The 15,594-nt window shown below is 32.9% G+C and overlaps 1 protein-coding gene across 2 annotated transcripts; it reads left to right on the top strand.

Annotated features, from left to right (window-relative positions):
* The first annotated feature begins 13,500 nt into the window (after positions 1-13,500).
* On the top strand, positions 13,501-15,122 carry LOC125651843 (N66 matrix protein-like). 2 transcript variants are annotated; one of them, XM_056166625.1, is made up of 3 exons: positions 13,501-13,581; positions 14,391-14,798; positions 15,030-15,122. In XM_056166625.1, exons 2-3 carry the CDS (start codon positions 14,397-14,399, stop codon positions 15,036-15,038), a joined length of 411 nt encoding a protein of 136 aa, XP_056022600.1. In that variant the 5' UTR covers positions 13,501-13,581; positions 14,391-14,396; the 3' UTR covers positions 15,039-15,122. The 2 variants fall into 2 exon arrangements, with proteins under 2 accessions (XP_056022600.1, XP_048736604.2); XM_048880647.2 differs by having other exon boundaries at positions 13,512-13,581; positions 14,396-14,798.
* Positions 15,123-15,594: the final 472 nt, after the last annotated feature.

Raw genomic sequence — 15,594 nt, 5'->3', positions numbered from 1 at the left:
ATCGCTTAATGAAAAAAAATATCTCATAATGAAAATAAAGAGAAATTTTAAATTTTAATTAACTTTCTTTTTTAATTTCAAAATGTTTCACAATCATTTTCACTTTATCTTTCTCTCTTTTTGTTAACAATAGATCAAACAAACCCAACCCATTAATCATTGTTCGTTTTCTTTACGTTTTCGTCACACCAGCGACAGATTTATAAGTTTATAATGAAGTCAATGACAAAGAAATTCTTAAACCACAATGCCTTAATCACTAATACCAAAATATATGTAATTGTGGCTTTATCGTTTAAGCTTTAATTAGGATCTACGTCGCGGTTTTTTGTTTTTTTTCATTTTTGTCATTGTCACTTTTGACATATATAGTCCTCTTTTAAATTAACTGACAAAGACATTGTGTCTCTTTCATACGGAAACGTACTACTGCCAACTGAAGGAAAATTGTTTTCTTATTGTTTACGTCCCATTCGAAAATTTAGAGACAATTCCATTTTTATTTGAAGTGCCACGAAATAAGACCTGTGCATGGCATTTACGACCGTAACAGTGAGGGTTCTTTACCGTGCCAACGCCTACCCAATCGATACACGATTCGGCCATTTCCGTCAAGTCGAGAAACAGTCCCAGAATACAACGATTTCCATGGTGACAATGTGAACTTCCGGTGTATTACGGACTGGGCGAGAAAAATGTAACAGAAGCAAATGTGGTGGTCTTTGTAATAGCAAATATCTAAATGTGGTTTGTTTTTGTGTAATTGCATACGGTTTTAGTAAAATAAAACATATTCGTGAATTATCTGCTTCAATTTCACACGTGAAATAACAAGTAAATACAAGATGGCAACTTTTGAAAACTGTGTAGATTTTTGCAACTTGTGAATAATATCGAACGTAAATCGTAGAAACGACTGTCAACTTCATATATTGTCCACTGACGTGTTCTCTATTTTTGTCAACGGTAGAGTAGATACCGCTAACTCGTTAGAGACCACAAATCAGTAAACTAATAGAGACGCAATTTGCTTGTCATATAACCCCAAAGATCGTGACATATTACCGCGACTCAACAAAAAAGCCCAAGCGATGTATCAATTGAACGTCGCCTGTAATACGGAACAACTGTTTCCGGGCATATCCGAAAGGCCCGTAATTTTCATTTCTAATATTGTTATCTTGTCACTGTTAAACCTCTTGTGTGTGATGCGGCATCGGGAAACAGGAATCGGAACCGAGCGATACCCTAACCACTAGCCTACCATGAAAGGTGAAGATAACGAACAGTGATCAATCACATAACTCTTATAAAGGTGAAGATAACGAACAGTGATCAATCTCATAACTCCTATAAAGGTGAAGATAACGAACAGTGATCAATCTCATAACTCCTATAAAGGTGAAGATAACGAACAGTGATCAATCTCATAACTCCTATACAGGTGAAGATAACGAACAGTGATCAATCTCATAACTCCTATAAAGGTGAAGATAACGAACAGTGATCAATCTCATAACTCCTATAAAGGTGAAGATAACGAACAGTGATCAATCTCATAACTCTTATAAAGGTGAAGATAACGAACAGTGATCAATCACATAACTCCTATAAAGGTGAAGATAACGAACAGTGATCAATATCATAACTCCTGTAAAGGTGAAGATAACGAACAGTGATCAATCTCATAACTCCTATAAAGGTGAAGATAACGAACAGTGATCAATCTCATAACTCCTATAAAGGTGAAGATAACGAACAGTGATCAATCTCATGACTCCTATAAAGGTGAAGATAACGAACAGTGATCAATCTCATAACTCTTATAAAGGTGAAGATAACGAACAGTGATCAATCTCATGACTCCTATAAAGGTGAAGATAACGAACAGTGATCAATCTCATGACTCCTATGAAGGTGAAGATAACGAACAGTGATCAATCTCATGACTCCTATGAAGGTGAAGATAACGAACAGTGATCAATCTCATGACTCCTATAAAAGTGAAGATAACGAACAGTGATCAATCTCATGACTCCTATAAAGGTGAAGATAACGAACAGTGATCAATCTCATGACTCCTATAAAGGTGAAGATAACGAACAGTGATCAATCTCATAACTCCTATAAAAAATACAAAATTAAAAGTTAGGCAAACACGGACCCCTGGACATGCCAGTGGGATCAAGTGTCTAGGAGGAGTAAGCATCTCCTGTCGATCGGTCACACCCGCCGTATGAAACACATCAGACAGCGTTTGTACCAATGATAGGTTATATTGGTATTGCGAAGTTGTATACTCCGATAGGAGGCCATTATAAGTCGCAGGTACAAAATAGGAAGTCACTTGTATGGAATAAACCATCTATGATAGAGTTCAAGTGGCATACACATTGGGGGTAAGATATATTAAATCGACCATACGATATAATAAGTGTTAATATGTATACGGTGTGACCGTTGGGCCGAGCGAAGCATACACGTAACTCCGTGTCCCGAGTGGTAATCATAATTCCGTAAAGTACGGTAGAATATTATTCATTTAAGAATATATATATTGAATGAAATTTCCTTGCGCTAAACCCCCAGTAACATCTCAATATTAAAGGAGTTTATATGGGGACAACAGTTTTACACGATCCGCCTATTCATTGAACGCAGGAAATAAAACGCAAGGTGACGTAAATTGTGCATTGTGACGTCACATTTAGCCTCGATTTTTTTCTCATTTCAAAGCAAACAATTATTAACAACAATAATACATTCCGTATGCAATGAAAAAGGTCGTTAAAACTAAGCAAAATTAACCAATAACTTCAAAATGTTAAAAAAAGTAACTGTAATTTTATCGTATATTCTTATTCAAAGAAACTCATGAACTCGTTCATCTATTTAGTCGTATTACGGTTTTATATGTATTTATTTGCAAAAACCTGTTACAATGGTAATTATACTATTCACTTTGAACAAACTGAGTGTTTAAATTACGAACTGCACGTCAGAGTCTTCTATTATTGGCATTCAAAATAAAACACGAATAACTGTTGAAGCAGGTAATGAAAAAATGAATGGCGGCGCCCATATGGATCACGAAAATTTCAGTGAACGTATATAGAGATTATCTCTTTTTCTTTTGCTGATTTTGACTTTTTTCTTTTACATGCGTGTTACCTTTAGAGCCTTGCTTCGCGGAAGGGCCTTCGGCCCGTCCGAGCTTCGCTCGGTAATATATTTTACGGCGTGACCGTGTTTGAGGACGAAGCAAAAAAGTTTTGACATTAGTATCTATATCCAAAACAGGACAAAAACAACCCGAAGTTAGCATGCGGACGGAGCTGTATCAAAGCATCCTAATTTTTGGACATTTGATCCACCTATATATTGAACGCGGGAAATATAACGCAATTGATGTAAACAGTACATTGTGACGTCATATTCAGCGTCGTTATTTAGCAAATTTACAAACGAAGCGTTTGAACCACAACAAAAAACATGGCGTTAATCGTGGAGTGATTATATATGATTAAGAAAATAAGATTTACATGCTTTTACGGATTTTATGTGTAACATCTCAGAACGACATGAACTAGGGTAGACGAGATTCAATATGGAGGAATACATGTCCACGCGCTAATATTCGAATCGACGCCATTGGTACCAAACTTTTCAAGTTCCATAGATATGGTTTAATTTTTCATTATTTCCCTATATTTTCCTTTTAAACATGTATATACGTGTTACCTATAGGGAGAGCTCCGCTCTCACGGCCCTTCGGGCCGTGAGAGGGCTTCGCCCTCTATTATACCTCAGAATGTTTTTGCTATATAAATGTTAGGTGAATAAATTTGCTATTTCTTCTGATAATGGTAGCCGTAAAATAGTTTCAGATAGTTTGAACTATCTCACCCTAGGGAAGTAGTCTCGAAACTGTTTACCGGATGCTATATTTTCCCACGTTTTCTTTTTTTGTGACGTCAAAGTCTGATAACTCTAATCCTGGGTAGAGATTCAATCGGATCACGCGCTCGTCCTTTTCCGTAACCGGTACGGAAATAGCCGAGTAGTTACGATTGGGTAGATATTGTCTAATTAGTTTACCACTCGGATCACCTCGGTCGATTCCATCTAGGCTAATGCCGAATGTTCGTTTATCTGACACAAGTAAAATCTACTTCGGTATAATAAAACACATATTTACTGACTATTCGGACAATAGCAAGTTTATTGCCCCCCTCGACAGCTGCGCCTCGGGAAATAGTTGCTGTCTTGGGGGACAATAAACTTGCTATTGTCCTCATAGCCAGTAAATAGGTGTGTGATATGTTCTGAATAATCGCATATACTACATAGTATGTAATACATAACAAATGAAATAAGAAATGGAGCATGGCATATTACACTGATGATTACACATCTACATAGATACTAGTATACACAAACGTAGGACAACTCTTGTTAAGATTGAATGGTATGATGACTAGCTCCCTTAATTAACAGAATGAAATATCTTTTGTATGAATTTTTGTTGTTTCAACTTACGAATTCTATTAGTTTATTACATTGAGTGTATAAGTAATGAACAGGACTCAAGCTGTATCCGCATGTTGTCAGGGACAAAGTTACCAGACAATCATTGTGCTCAAATTTGCTCAAAGTGAATTTGATAAGGCATACACTATGTATAGATGTACTGATAAAGATATGACATACTACTTACGTAATTAAATTTATGCAGACACATGTACAGAAAATAATAACAAAAAGCAACAAGACTCACTGCTAGAGGACATTGAGGACGCCACTTCTACTTATATATATATATATATATATATATATATATATATGTGGGTGTTTTTAAAGTACATGTATAGAGTAAATGTGGTATAATGATTTGAATTTACGACATGAATTTGTGCATGGACCAATTGTAAAAACCAACGAGAGACCGTGCTGTAAGACATGTATACGTTGTACTATTGCTTAGTCCAAATATGCCGTGTTTACGATTTCGTATGCTAGGTTTAGGACTTATAATCTCTAGGGTATGTCGTGTATGTCGTCAAAGTATGTCACGGAGTTGTACGCATGGCAATACTCTTCCATTTCTACAATTAGTAGCGATACTCTTCATTAAGAAATCTTACTATAGCAGTTACAGGGAAATCTACACATAGTAAAATTTAAATACTCGTGTATTCAAAAGCTGTTCCGAGATTTGTTTTTCGGAATCAACAAACATAAACCAAGGAGCGAACAGCGTTTTTGATTCGTCCTTGTTGGTATTGATGTAGTTATTTAATGTGCCAAATTGAAAGAAATGATACCATTTTGTTCGTATTTTGAACATACGACACTGGATGGTAATGAACCTCATTCAAACTATCTGACTCCTTAGACCCTGGGCATATCTTGGAAGATAACAGGCATGTCTGTACATGTAATCATACAAAGTGACTGGGCTTTTAACTAGTGTCTGAATGGTCGTGACAATAAAGCTTATGGGATAATATTTTTAGGGGAGAACATCAATGTAAAATGATTATGTATTGAATTGCACGACAAACGTGCAGGTAACCACAGGGGATAATTATGATGGATTTGTTTTCTATTTTCAGCAATGACAAATAACGCATACCAGAAGTTTTCTAAGGTATCGAATCGAATTTGAATTTAATTTACGCTACCTTTACCATCTATCAAAGGCTCAGATCATCCGCTTGTACTTAATTTCAAGTTTACATATACATGCAAGTCCAAAACAAACGATTCACGCTTGAATCTGCTACTTGCATTACATTTCTCTATGCAAGTCACAGGGTTAGTTATCTTGATATGAAAATGTAATGGTACTTTGCTTATTGTTACAATTAAATAGTCTTTGGATTGATAAGATTATCTTTACTGTTACTTCATCAGTTTCTTGTTTGCTAGTCCGTAGTTTGTCGTTACACTTTACACTTTGATAGTCCGTAGTTTGTTGTTACACTTTATTAATCTGTAGTTTGTTGTTACACTTTATTAATCTGTAGTTTGTTGTTACACTTTATTAATCTGTAGTTTGTTGTTACACTTTATTAATCTGTAGTTTGTTGTTACATTTTATTAATCTGTAGTTTGTTGTTACACTTTAGTAGTCTGTAGTTTGTTGTTACACTTTATTAGTCTGTAGTTTGTTGTTACACATTATTAGTCTGTAGTTTTTTGTTACACTTTACTAGTCTATAGTTTGTTGTTGTTACACTTTATTAGTCTGTAGTTTATTGTTTACATATTACTAGTCTGTAGTTTGTAGTTACACTTTATTAATCTGTAGTTTGTTGTTTACATTTTACTAATCTGTAGTTTGTTTTTACACTTTACTAGTATGAAGTTTGTTGTTACCATTTACTAGTCTGTAGTTTGTTGTTACACTTTACTAGTCTGTAGTTTGTTGTTACACTTTACTAGTCTGTAGTTTGTTGTTACACTTTACTAGTCTGTAGTTTGTTGTTACACTTTATTAATCTGTAGTTTGTTGTTACACTTTACTAGTCTGTAGTTTGTTGTTACACTTTATCACTCTGTGGTTTGTTGTTACACTTTATCAGTCTGCAGTTTGTTGTTACACTTTATTAGTCTGTAGTTTGTTGTTACACTTTACTAGTCTGTAGTTTGTTGTTACACTTTATCAATCTGTAGTTTGTTGTTACACTTTATACATTATTAGTTTGTAGTTTGTTGTTACACCTTTTTACTGATTAGTTTGTTGTTACACTTTAGTAGTATGTAGTTAGTAGTTACACTTTACTAGTCTGTAGTTTGTTGTTACACTTTATCAGTCTGTAGTTTGTTGTTACACTTTATTAATCTGTAGTTTGTTGTTACACTTTACTAGTCTGTAGTTTGTTGTTACACTTTATCAGTCTGTAGTTTGTAGTTACACTTTATCACTCTGTGGTTTGTTGTTACACTTTATCAGTCTGCAGTTTGTTGTTACACTTTACTAGTCTGTAGTTTGTTGTTACACTTTACTAGTCTGTAGTTTGTTGTTACACTTTATTAATCTGTAGTTTGTTGTTACACTTTATTAATCTGTAGTTTGTTGTTACACTTTATCAGTCTGTAGTTTGTTGTTACACTTTATCACTCTGTGGTTTGTTGTTACACTTTATCAGTCTGCAGTTTGTTGTTACACTTTATACATTATTAGTTTGTAGTTTGTTGTTACACTTTAGTAGTATGTAGTTTGTTGTTACACTTTAATAGTCTTTAGTTTGTTGTTACACTTTAAAAGTTTTTAGTTTATTGTTTACACATTACTAGTCTGTAGTTTGTAGTTACACTTTATTAATTTGTAGTTTGTTGTTTACATTTTACTAATCTGTAGTTTGTTTTTACACTTTACTAGTCTGTAGTTTGTTTTTACACTTTACTAGTCTGTAGTTTGTTGTTACACTTTATTAGTCTGTAGTTTGTTGTTTACATCTTATTAGTCTGTAGTTTGTTGTTACACTTTATTAGTCTGTAGTTTGTAGTTACACTTTATTAATCTATAGTTTGTTGTTTACATTTTACTAATCTGTAGTTTGTTTTTACACTTTACTAGTCTGAAGTTTGGTGTTACCATTTACTAGTCTGTACTTTGTTGTTACACGTTATTAATCTGTAGTTTGTTGTTACACTTTATTAGTCTGTAGTTTGTTGTTACACTTTACTAGTCTGTAGTTCGTTGTTACACTTTATTAGTCTTTTTATTGTTACACTTTAATAGTCTGTAGTTTGTTGTTTACACATTACTTGTCTGTAGTTTGGAGTTACACTTTATTAATCTGTAGTTTGTTGTTTACATTTTATTAGTCTGTAGTTTGTTGTGACACTTTATTAGTCTGTAGTTTGTTGTTATACATTACTAGTCTGAAATTCGTCGTTACACTTAATGCATTATTAGTTTGTAGTTTGTTGTTACACTTTATACATTATTAGTCAGTAGTTTGTTGTTACACTTTATTAGTCTGTAGTTTGTTGTTACACTTTATTAATCTGTAGTTTGTTGTTACACTTTATTAATCTGTAGTTTGTTGTTACACTTTATTAATCTGTAGTTTGTTGTTACACTTTAGTAGTCTGTAGTTTGTTGTTATACATTACTAATCTGTAGTTTGTTGTTACACATTACTAGTCTGTAGTTTGTTGTTATACATTACTAGTCTATAGTTTGTAGTTACACTTTACTAGTCTGTTGTTTGTTGTTACACTTTATACATTATTAATCTGTAGTTTGTTGTTATACTTTACTAGTCTGTAGTTTGTTGTTATACTTTATTAGTCTGTAGTTTGTTGTTACACTTTATTAATCTGTAGTTTGTTGTTACACTTTATTAATCTGTAGTTTGTTGTTACACTTTATTAATCTGTAGTTTGTTGTTACACTTTAGTAGTCTGTAGTTTGTTGTTACACATTACTAGTCTGTAGTTTGTTGTTATACATTATCACTCTGTAGTTTGTTGTTATACTTTACTAGTCTGTAGTTTGTTGTTACACTTTATTAGTCTGTAGTTTGTTGTTACACTTTATTAGTCTGTAGTTTGTTGTTACACTTTACTAGTCTGTAGTTTGTTGTTACACATTATTAGTCAGTAGTTTGTTGTTATACATTATCACTCTGTAGTTTGTTGTTACAGTTTACTAGTCTGTAGTTTTTTGTTACACTTTACTAGTCTGTAGTTTGTTGTTACTCTTTATTAGTCTGTAGTTTGTTGTTACACATTACTAGTCTGAAATTCATCGTTACACTTTATTAGTCAGTAGTTTGTTGTTACACTTTATTAGTCTGTAGTTTGTTGTTACACCTTATTAGTCTGTAGTTTGTTGTTACACTTTATTAGTTTGTAGTTTGTTGTTATACATTACTAGTCTGTAGTTTGTTAATACACATTATTAGTCTGTAGTTTGTTGTTATACATTACTAGTCTGTAGTTTGTTGTTACACTTTATTAGTCTGTAGTTTGTTGTTATACATTACTAGTCTATAGTTTGTAGTTACACTATATTAATCTGTAGTTTGTTGTTACACTTTATTAGTCTGTAGTTAGTAGTTACACTTTACTAGTCTGTAGTTTGTTGTTACACTTTATTAGTCTGTAGTTTGTTGTTACACTTTATTAGTCTGTAGTTTGTTGTTACACATTATTAGTATGTAGTTTGTTGTTATACATTACTAGTCTGTAGTTTGTTGTTACACATTATTAGTCTGTAGTTTGTTGTTATACATTACTAGTCTATAGTTTGTAGTTACACTATATTAATCTGTAGTTTGTTGTTACACTTTATTAGTCTGTAGTTCGTTGTTACACTTTATTAGTCTTTTTGTTGTTACACTTTAATAGTCTGTAGTTTGTTGTTACACATTACTTGTCTGTAGTTTGGAGTTACACTTTATTAATCTGTAGTTTGTTGTTTACATTTTATTAGTCTGTAGTTTGTTGTTACACTTTATTAGTCTGTAGTTTGTTGTTATACATTACTAGTCTGAAATTCGTCGTTACACTTAATGCATTATTAGTTTGTAGTTTGTTGTTACACTTTATACATTATTAGTCAGTAGTTTATTGTTACACTTTACTAGTCTGTAGTTTGTTGTTACACATTACTAGTCTGAAATTCATCGTTACACTTTATACTTTATTAGTCTGTAGTTTGTTGTTACACTTTATTAGTCTGTAGTTTTTTGTTACACTTTATAAGTCTGTAGTTTGTTGTTACACTTTATTAGTCTGTAGTTTGTTGTTACACTTTACTAGTCTGTAGTTTGTTGTTATACATTACTAATCTGTAGTTTGTTGTTACACTTTATTAATCTGTAGTTTGTTGTTACACTTTATTAATCTGTAGTTTGTTGTTACACTTTATTAATCTGTAGTTTGTTGTTACACTTTATTAATCTGTAGTTTGTTGTTACACTTTATTAGTCTGTAGTTTGTTGTTATACATTACTAGTCTGTAGTTTGTAGTTACACTGTATTAATCTGTAGTTTGTTGTTACACTTTATCAGTCTGTAGTTTGTTGTTATACATTACTAGTCTGTAGTTTGTTGTTACACATTATTAGTCTGTAGTTTGTTGTTATACATTACTAGTCTGTAGTTTGTTGTTACACATTATTAGTCTGTAGTTTGTTGTTATACATTACTAGTCTATAGTTTGTAGTTACACTATATTAATCTGTAGTTTGTTGTTACACTTTATTAGTCTGTAGTTTGTTGTTACACTTTATTAGTCTGTAGTTTGTTGTTACACTTTACTAGTCTGTAGTTCGTTGTTACACTTTATTAGTCTTTTTGTTGTTACACTTTAATAGTCTGTAGTTTGTTGTTTACACATTACTTGTCTGTAGTTTGGAGTTACACTTTATTAATCTGTAGTTTGTTGTTTACATTTTATTAGTCTGTAGTTTGTTGTTATACATTACTAATCTGAAATTCATCGTTACACTTAATGCATTATTAGTTTGTAGTTTGTTGCTACACTTTATACATTATTAGTCAGTAGTTTGTTGCTACACTTTATTAGTCTGTAGTTTTTTGTTACACTTTACTAGTCTGTTGTTTGTTGTTACACTTTATTAATCTGTAGTTTGTTGTTACACTTTATTAATCTGTAGTTTGTTGTTGCACTTTATTAATCTGTAGTTTGTTGTTACACTTTATTAATCTGTAGTTTGTTGTTACACTTTAATAGTTTGTAGTTTGTTGTTACCCTTTCTTAGTCTGTCGTTTGTTGTTACACTTTATTAGTCTGCAGTTTGTAGTTACACTTTATACATTATTAGTCTGTACTGTGTTGTTACACATTATTAGTCTTCAGTTCGTTGTTACACTGTACTAGTCTACAGTTCGTTGTTGCACTGTTTAGGTTGTAGTTTGATAACCTCTTGTTAGTTTAGCTTACCTTGCTTTAAAAACTAACCATACAGAGAACAAGCTCTTGTGTATCGAATCGTTTGAGAGATATGAACACCATATGCAGATGATAATGGAATACTGCTACATAGATATGGGAAGTTGATGATGGGGAAGGTGAAATCATCTCGTTTGTCATAAAGTTTAATTGTTAGTTTGCTGTTAATATTTATTTCCAAGAAAATATCTAAGTATGAAGCAGAAGTGGAAGACTGTGGTGTATTTTATTTCGAGTTTAAAGAGATATATCGAATCGACATATGAATGAAAATTATTATTGATAATAGATAATACGTTGTCGATATATCTGCATGTCGAATCAAAGGTCACAGCAAGAGATTTTTTCTTCTCACGTAGAAGTTATTTAATAATTTCTGCTTCATAAGTGGTGGCGGATTTAAGGGTCGCCGGCGGCGCCCCCCCCCCCCTCCCCTAAAATTTTCAAACTTGAGGTAAATCGTGGTATCTTCTTTAGAAAAATGTACTAAACGATGTAAGAAGTAATAATTTCTTCCAATTCCGGAGAAATAAATGACAAAATCTATTGATTTCGTGAATTACTTTATTGGGAGAACTTAATTTTTTCCAAAACTCCTTAAAGTTTGCGTCATTTTATTAACTTCACCTCATAAAAAATGATAGAAAATGGTACAAAAGACTAAATAGGAGATATATTTCAAGCCCTATTAAATCTGTAAAATCCAGGAACTTCCGGGGGCTTCGCCCCCTTGACCCGCACAAGGGCTTTGTCACCAGACCCCCTGCCTCATAAAGTGGCGCCCCCGTAACCGCAATTCCTGGATCCGTCCCTGATAAGAATATAAAATAACAGGTCAGCTAACAAAGGAGCACAATTCTTGCCCGTGGGAATTCCAACAGACTATTGGTAGACCTGATCACCAAAGACCACGAAGATATTGTCAATGAGGAACTATGACATATTTTGTATTTCAACTTCAGAGTACTTGTGCGTGGAATCAGAGTGGTGTTTAACAAAGTAATTTTTGGGATGATTAATCACTAGATATGAATATTACCGTTGTCCATTTTTGTTATTGTTACTATTCTCTGATTTTAATGTCTCTCCTTTCCTGTTACATTTTGCTAGTCTCTTTGTTTTAAATAGCCTCAGGTTCACCGATAGAATTGGCCAGTGTTTTGTGTGCTGTATCTGTTTTGGTGTTACATTTCACTGGTTTGATGGTGTCCTATTCGTTGTAATAGTTTACTACTAGCCTCTGTTTTGCTTGTTTCTCGTTTGCTGTCTCTGGTTCGTCATTACTATCTGGATTACTTTTTTCTGGAAAAGGGTATCCAGACTTTGTAAATTTTTGCATTTTCTTTTAAACCATAATATTGACGGATACCTAACAACCAATATTTATATCGGCTACGCACACAATTCTAAAAATATCTAATGATTAGAAGATTCCCATTATTGATGCGAACTTCACGCCGTTTCAAGTGCTTTGGGATAATTACACATAATACGACGTTATAACACGAGATCCCATTGGAATATGTTGTTGTAATGGAAGGCCACGTATCAACATGAAGTCTATTAATGAATAATGAGTCCACTACTCGTATTTAAAATCAACGATTTTTAAAATTTAATGAAAGTTTTGGGACTGAAACAAGCCCTTCGTAAACCAGGCTTTGATCAACGCGAAAAAGATCAATAATGTTCTGTCTGAGGATGGTTAGGCCTGGACACTGTAAGCACAAAACTAACGAAAGTCCCCTGTTAAATGTAGCACATGTTCGATTTTAAAGAGATTTCCATGCATGATACAGTACTAAATCAGTCATGATATAATAAATCGCCATGAATTATTTTGCTACGAAGTATTATAAGGTTTAGAGTGATAACTTGAATATACTAGATATTTCTCAGCCTATGGTTAACATGTCCTATGTATAAGCTACTAATAGTGAACTATGGGTGATAGTTCTATACAAGCATATTGCTCATTATTTGGGATATGTATAATCATATCTGTAGAAAGTTTATGCACTATATGAATGATACAACCATGACAACTGACTGTTTGTTTTAAAACTCTCTGTTGTCAATTTATAAAACTTTTCTATCATTGGTAGAATTCGTTCTTTATACGCATCCAAAGTACATTATGTATGATAAAATATCAATGTTTACAGTAACACCCTCCATTTTCTTCATCTGATGTCTATCATTAGAGTCAAGAAGGAAATTATTTAAACCATGAGATAAATGAATAATTAAACCCTTTTATGTATTCCACATCAATGACAGGTTTAAAACTTGGGTTCCTCTACACCTAGACCAGTTACAAACAAATGGGACCACAAAAATACGTTAACCCCCAGTATCAGGATATTACCTGATCTTAATTTATGTTGTATTTAAGCAACCACGTCATATTTTCAATTATAATGAACTTGCTTCATACACTTTTAACTTTATGATTAATCATTTAATTAGAATTTGGTGGAAATTTAGAACAATAGTTCATGACATCGTGGTGACAAATTTTGATTGATTAAAATATATTTTAAATACATGTGGTAAATTTTCAGAATGAGGAATTGTATAAATAGCAGAGTACAATTACTTTCTCAGTACTTAGTGTTTCCTTAGAGACGACTAAATCAAACAAGGTAAGTGTCATTTTCTTCTCTTTTCGTTTAACATTTTTTTAAAAACAAGGTTTAATCCCCCAAAGAGGTGAATATATTAGTATGTTGAAACATTTCTATTATGTGTTACGTACTAATTATTGTTTTCATCATTCTCCTTGCCCTCCATTTTAATTTTCTCTCCGAACTTCTCAATTTCATGATATCCTAAGGGGAAGGAAATATTGAAATAATGAAGAATACGGTGCAAATTTGGATTCCTCGAATCTGTCCGAAAAAAATCAAAGACTGATTCTATTGATAAGATTTATTATTATTATATTTTTTGGCAGTTTCAAATTTTCATACATGTATCGTTGCGATGTAGATAAAGATCAGCTACCGGTTTATTCTTCAGACCAAATAAAGTCACTAGAGATCTAAGTAATATAATATAATGTTTTAAAAAATAATCAGAAGAAACTTTACGAATATTAATATACTCAGTAACGGAAATCGGTCGTATAGGAAATTTAGACGTACCCATTAGAATTCGATAAAACAAATTCGATTTTGTGCAAAGGAATGGAAACCTGTGAAATTATTCACTAAATATACAAAAAAGAAGATTTTTTGAGTTTGTGGTAAAAGAGAAAATCGGTAAGAAACGATAATTATATATCGTTCCTTCGTTCATATTTCTACCGTGCCCTGCTTCGTTTGCATTACTTCGTTTGTATTACAAAATAGAAGAGAAAAGCACTTGATAAAAGAATGCGTCCTAAAAATTAGACAAAACATGAATAAGTAATATCTTTAAAACTCACTTTATTTTATGTGGGTATTTCTAGAACAGAATGTTTCGATCACTCTGCTGCCTAGCCCTTCTGTCTGTGGCCTACGGTGCCTACTACAACACATACAGAAACCGTGGTTACTACCCTGGCAACGATGATTATAATAATGACTGGTATGGAAACGGTCTTTATGGAAACAGCTGGTATGGAAACGGTCTTAATGGAAACAGCTGGTATGGAAACGGTCTTAATGGAAACAGCTGGTATGGAAACGGTCTAAATGGAAACAGCTGGTATGGAAACGGTCTAAATGGAAACAGCTGGTATGGAAACGGATTGTATGGAAACAGATTATATGGAAACAGGTGGTCTGGAAACGGTCTCTATAGAAACAGCTGGTCTGGAAACGGTCTATACCGAATGAATAACTTCTATCCAGGAAGCGGTTATCGCAGTCACAAGGTAAGCTATGTTTTATATTGTCTCTTTTCGCAATGGATTCCTTGTAAGAGTTATCGTTCGTGTGGGACAGTATATTTGAACGTTATATAATTGGATTATATTCAAGTCATGCAACTGACAACGTATATGATAAAGATCTGAAAACGAAAATATGTAACCGATGCATATGTAAATTAAAATTTATTGGTAAATTAAACCAATCATCTAGCAGAATCTTACTTCTATTTTCAGACCTACTAAATCCGTCGTTGAGGAGCTGTACAGTCATGTAGTTTCCATGCAATATATATGTTGTGTTTTCTATTAATAAACTCTGCAATGAAACAATTTTTATGTTCATTGACTTGTAGACACTCAGAACCAAAGAGAGTAGACTATTCTCTTATATAGTCACAAGTGTGAGATCATGACATCACCCACATGAAAAAGTCATGTGACAAGTTTGTTCTGTCTGTCACTGCTACTACGTTATTGATTATGACGTCATGATTTCAATCATATATGTTACATGGTAAAAAGTAAGAATTGTAATGTTCTATTTTTAAATTCTGATTAGATATAGGTTTTGGGGGGGAGGGTCTTGTTTTGGTTTTTAAGTTTACAGATGAAATGTCAACCGTTTTCCGAGTGTCTAATTAGCTTTTGCTTTTAACTTTAATGAGGATCTTAATAATTTTGAATTTTCCTATTTAAAGTTCCTGAATTACTGCACTAAGCTGTGGATGAAATGTTTAAAAAAAATCTTTATAATTAACTTATGTGGGATTGGGATACTCCACCTCTGAAACAAAATTCG

Source organism: Ostrea edulis, chromosome 5 (genome assembly GCF_947568905.1).
Source record: "Ostrea edulis chromosome 5, xbOstEdul1.1, whole genome shotgun sequence".
In the NCBI taxonomy this organism is placed as follows: Eukaryota; Metazoa; Mollusca; class Bivalvia; order Ostreida; family Ostreidae; genus Ostrea; species Ostrea edulis.
Note: the sequence above shows the minus strand (reverse complement) of the source record. Positions and strands in the feature narration are given on the sequence as shown.

Coding starts and splice junctions, on each gene's coding strand:
- LOC125651843 (XM_056166625.1), top strand. CDS start 14,397: ATGTTTCGATCACTCTGCTGCCTAGCCCTTCTGTCTGTGGCCTACGGT.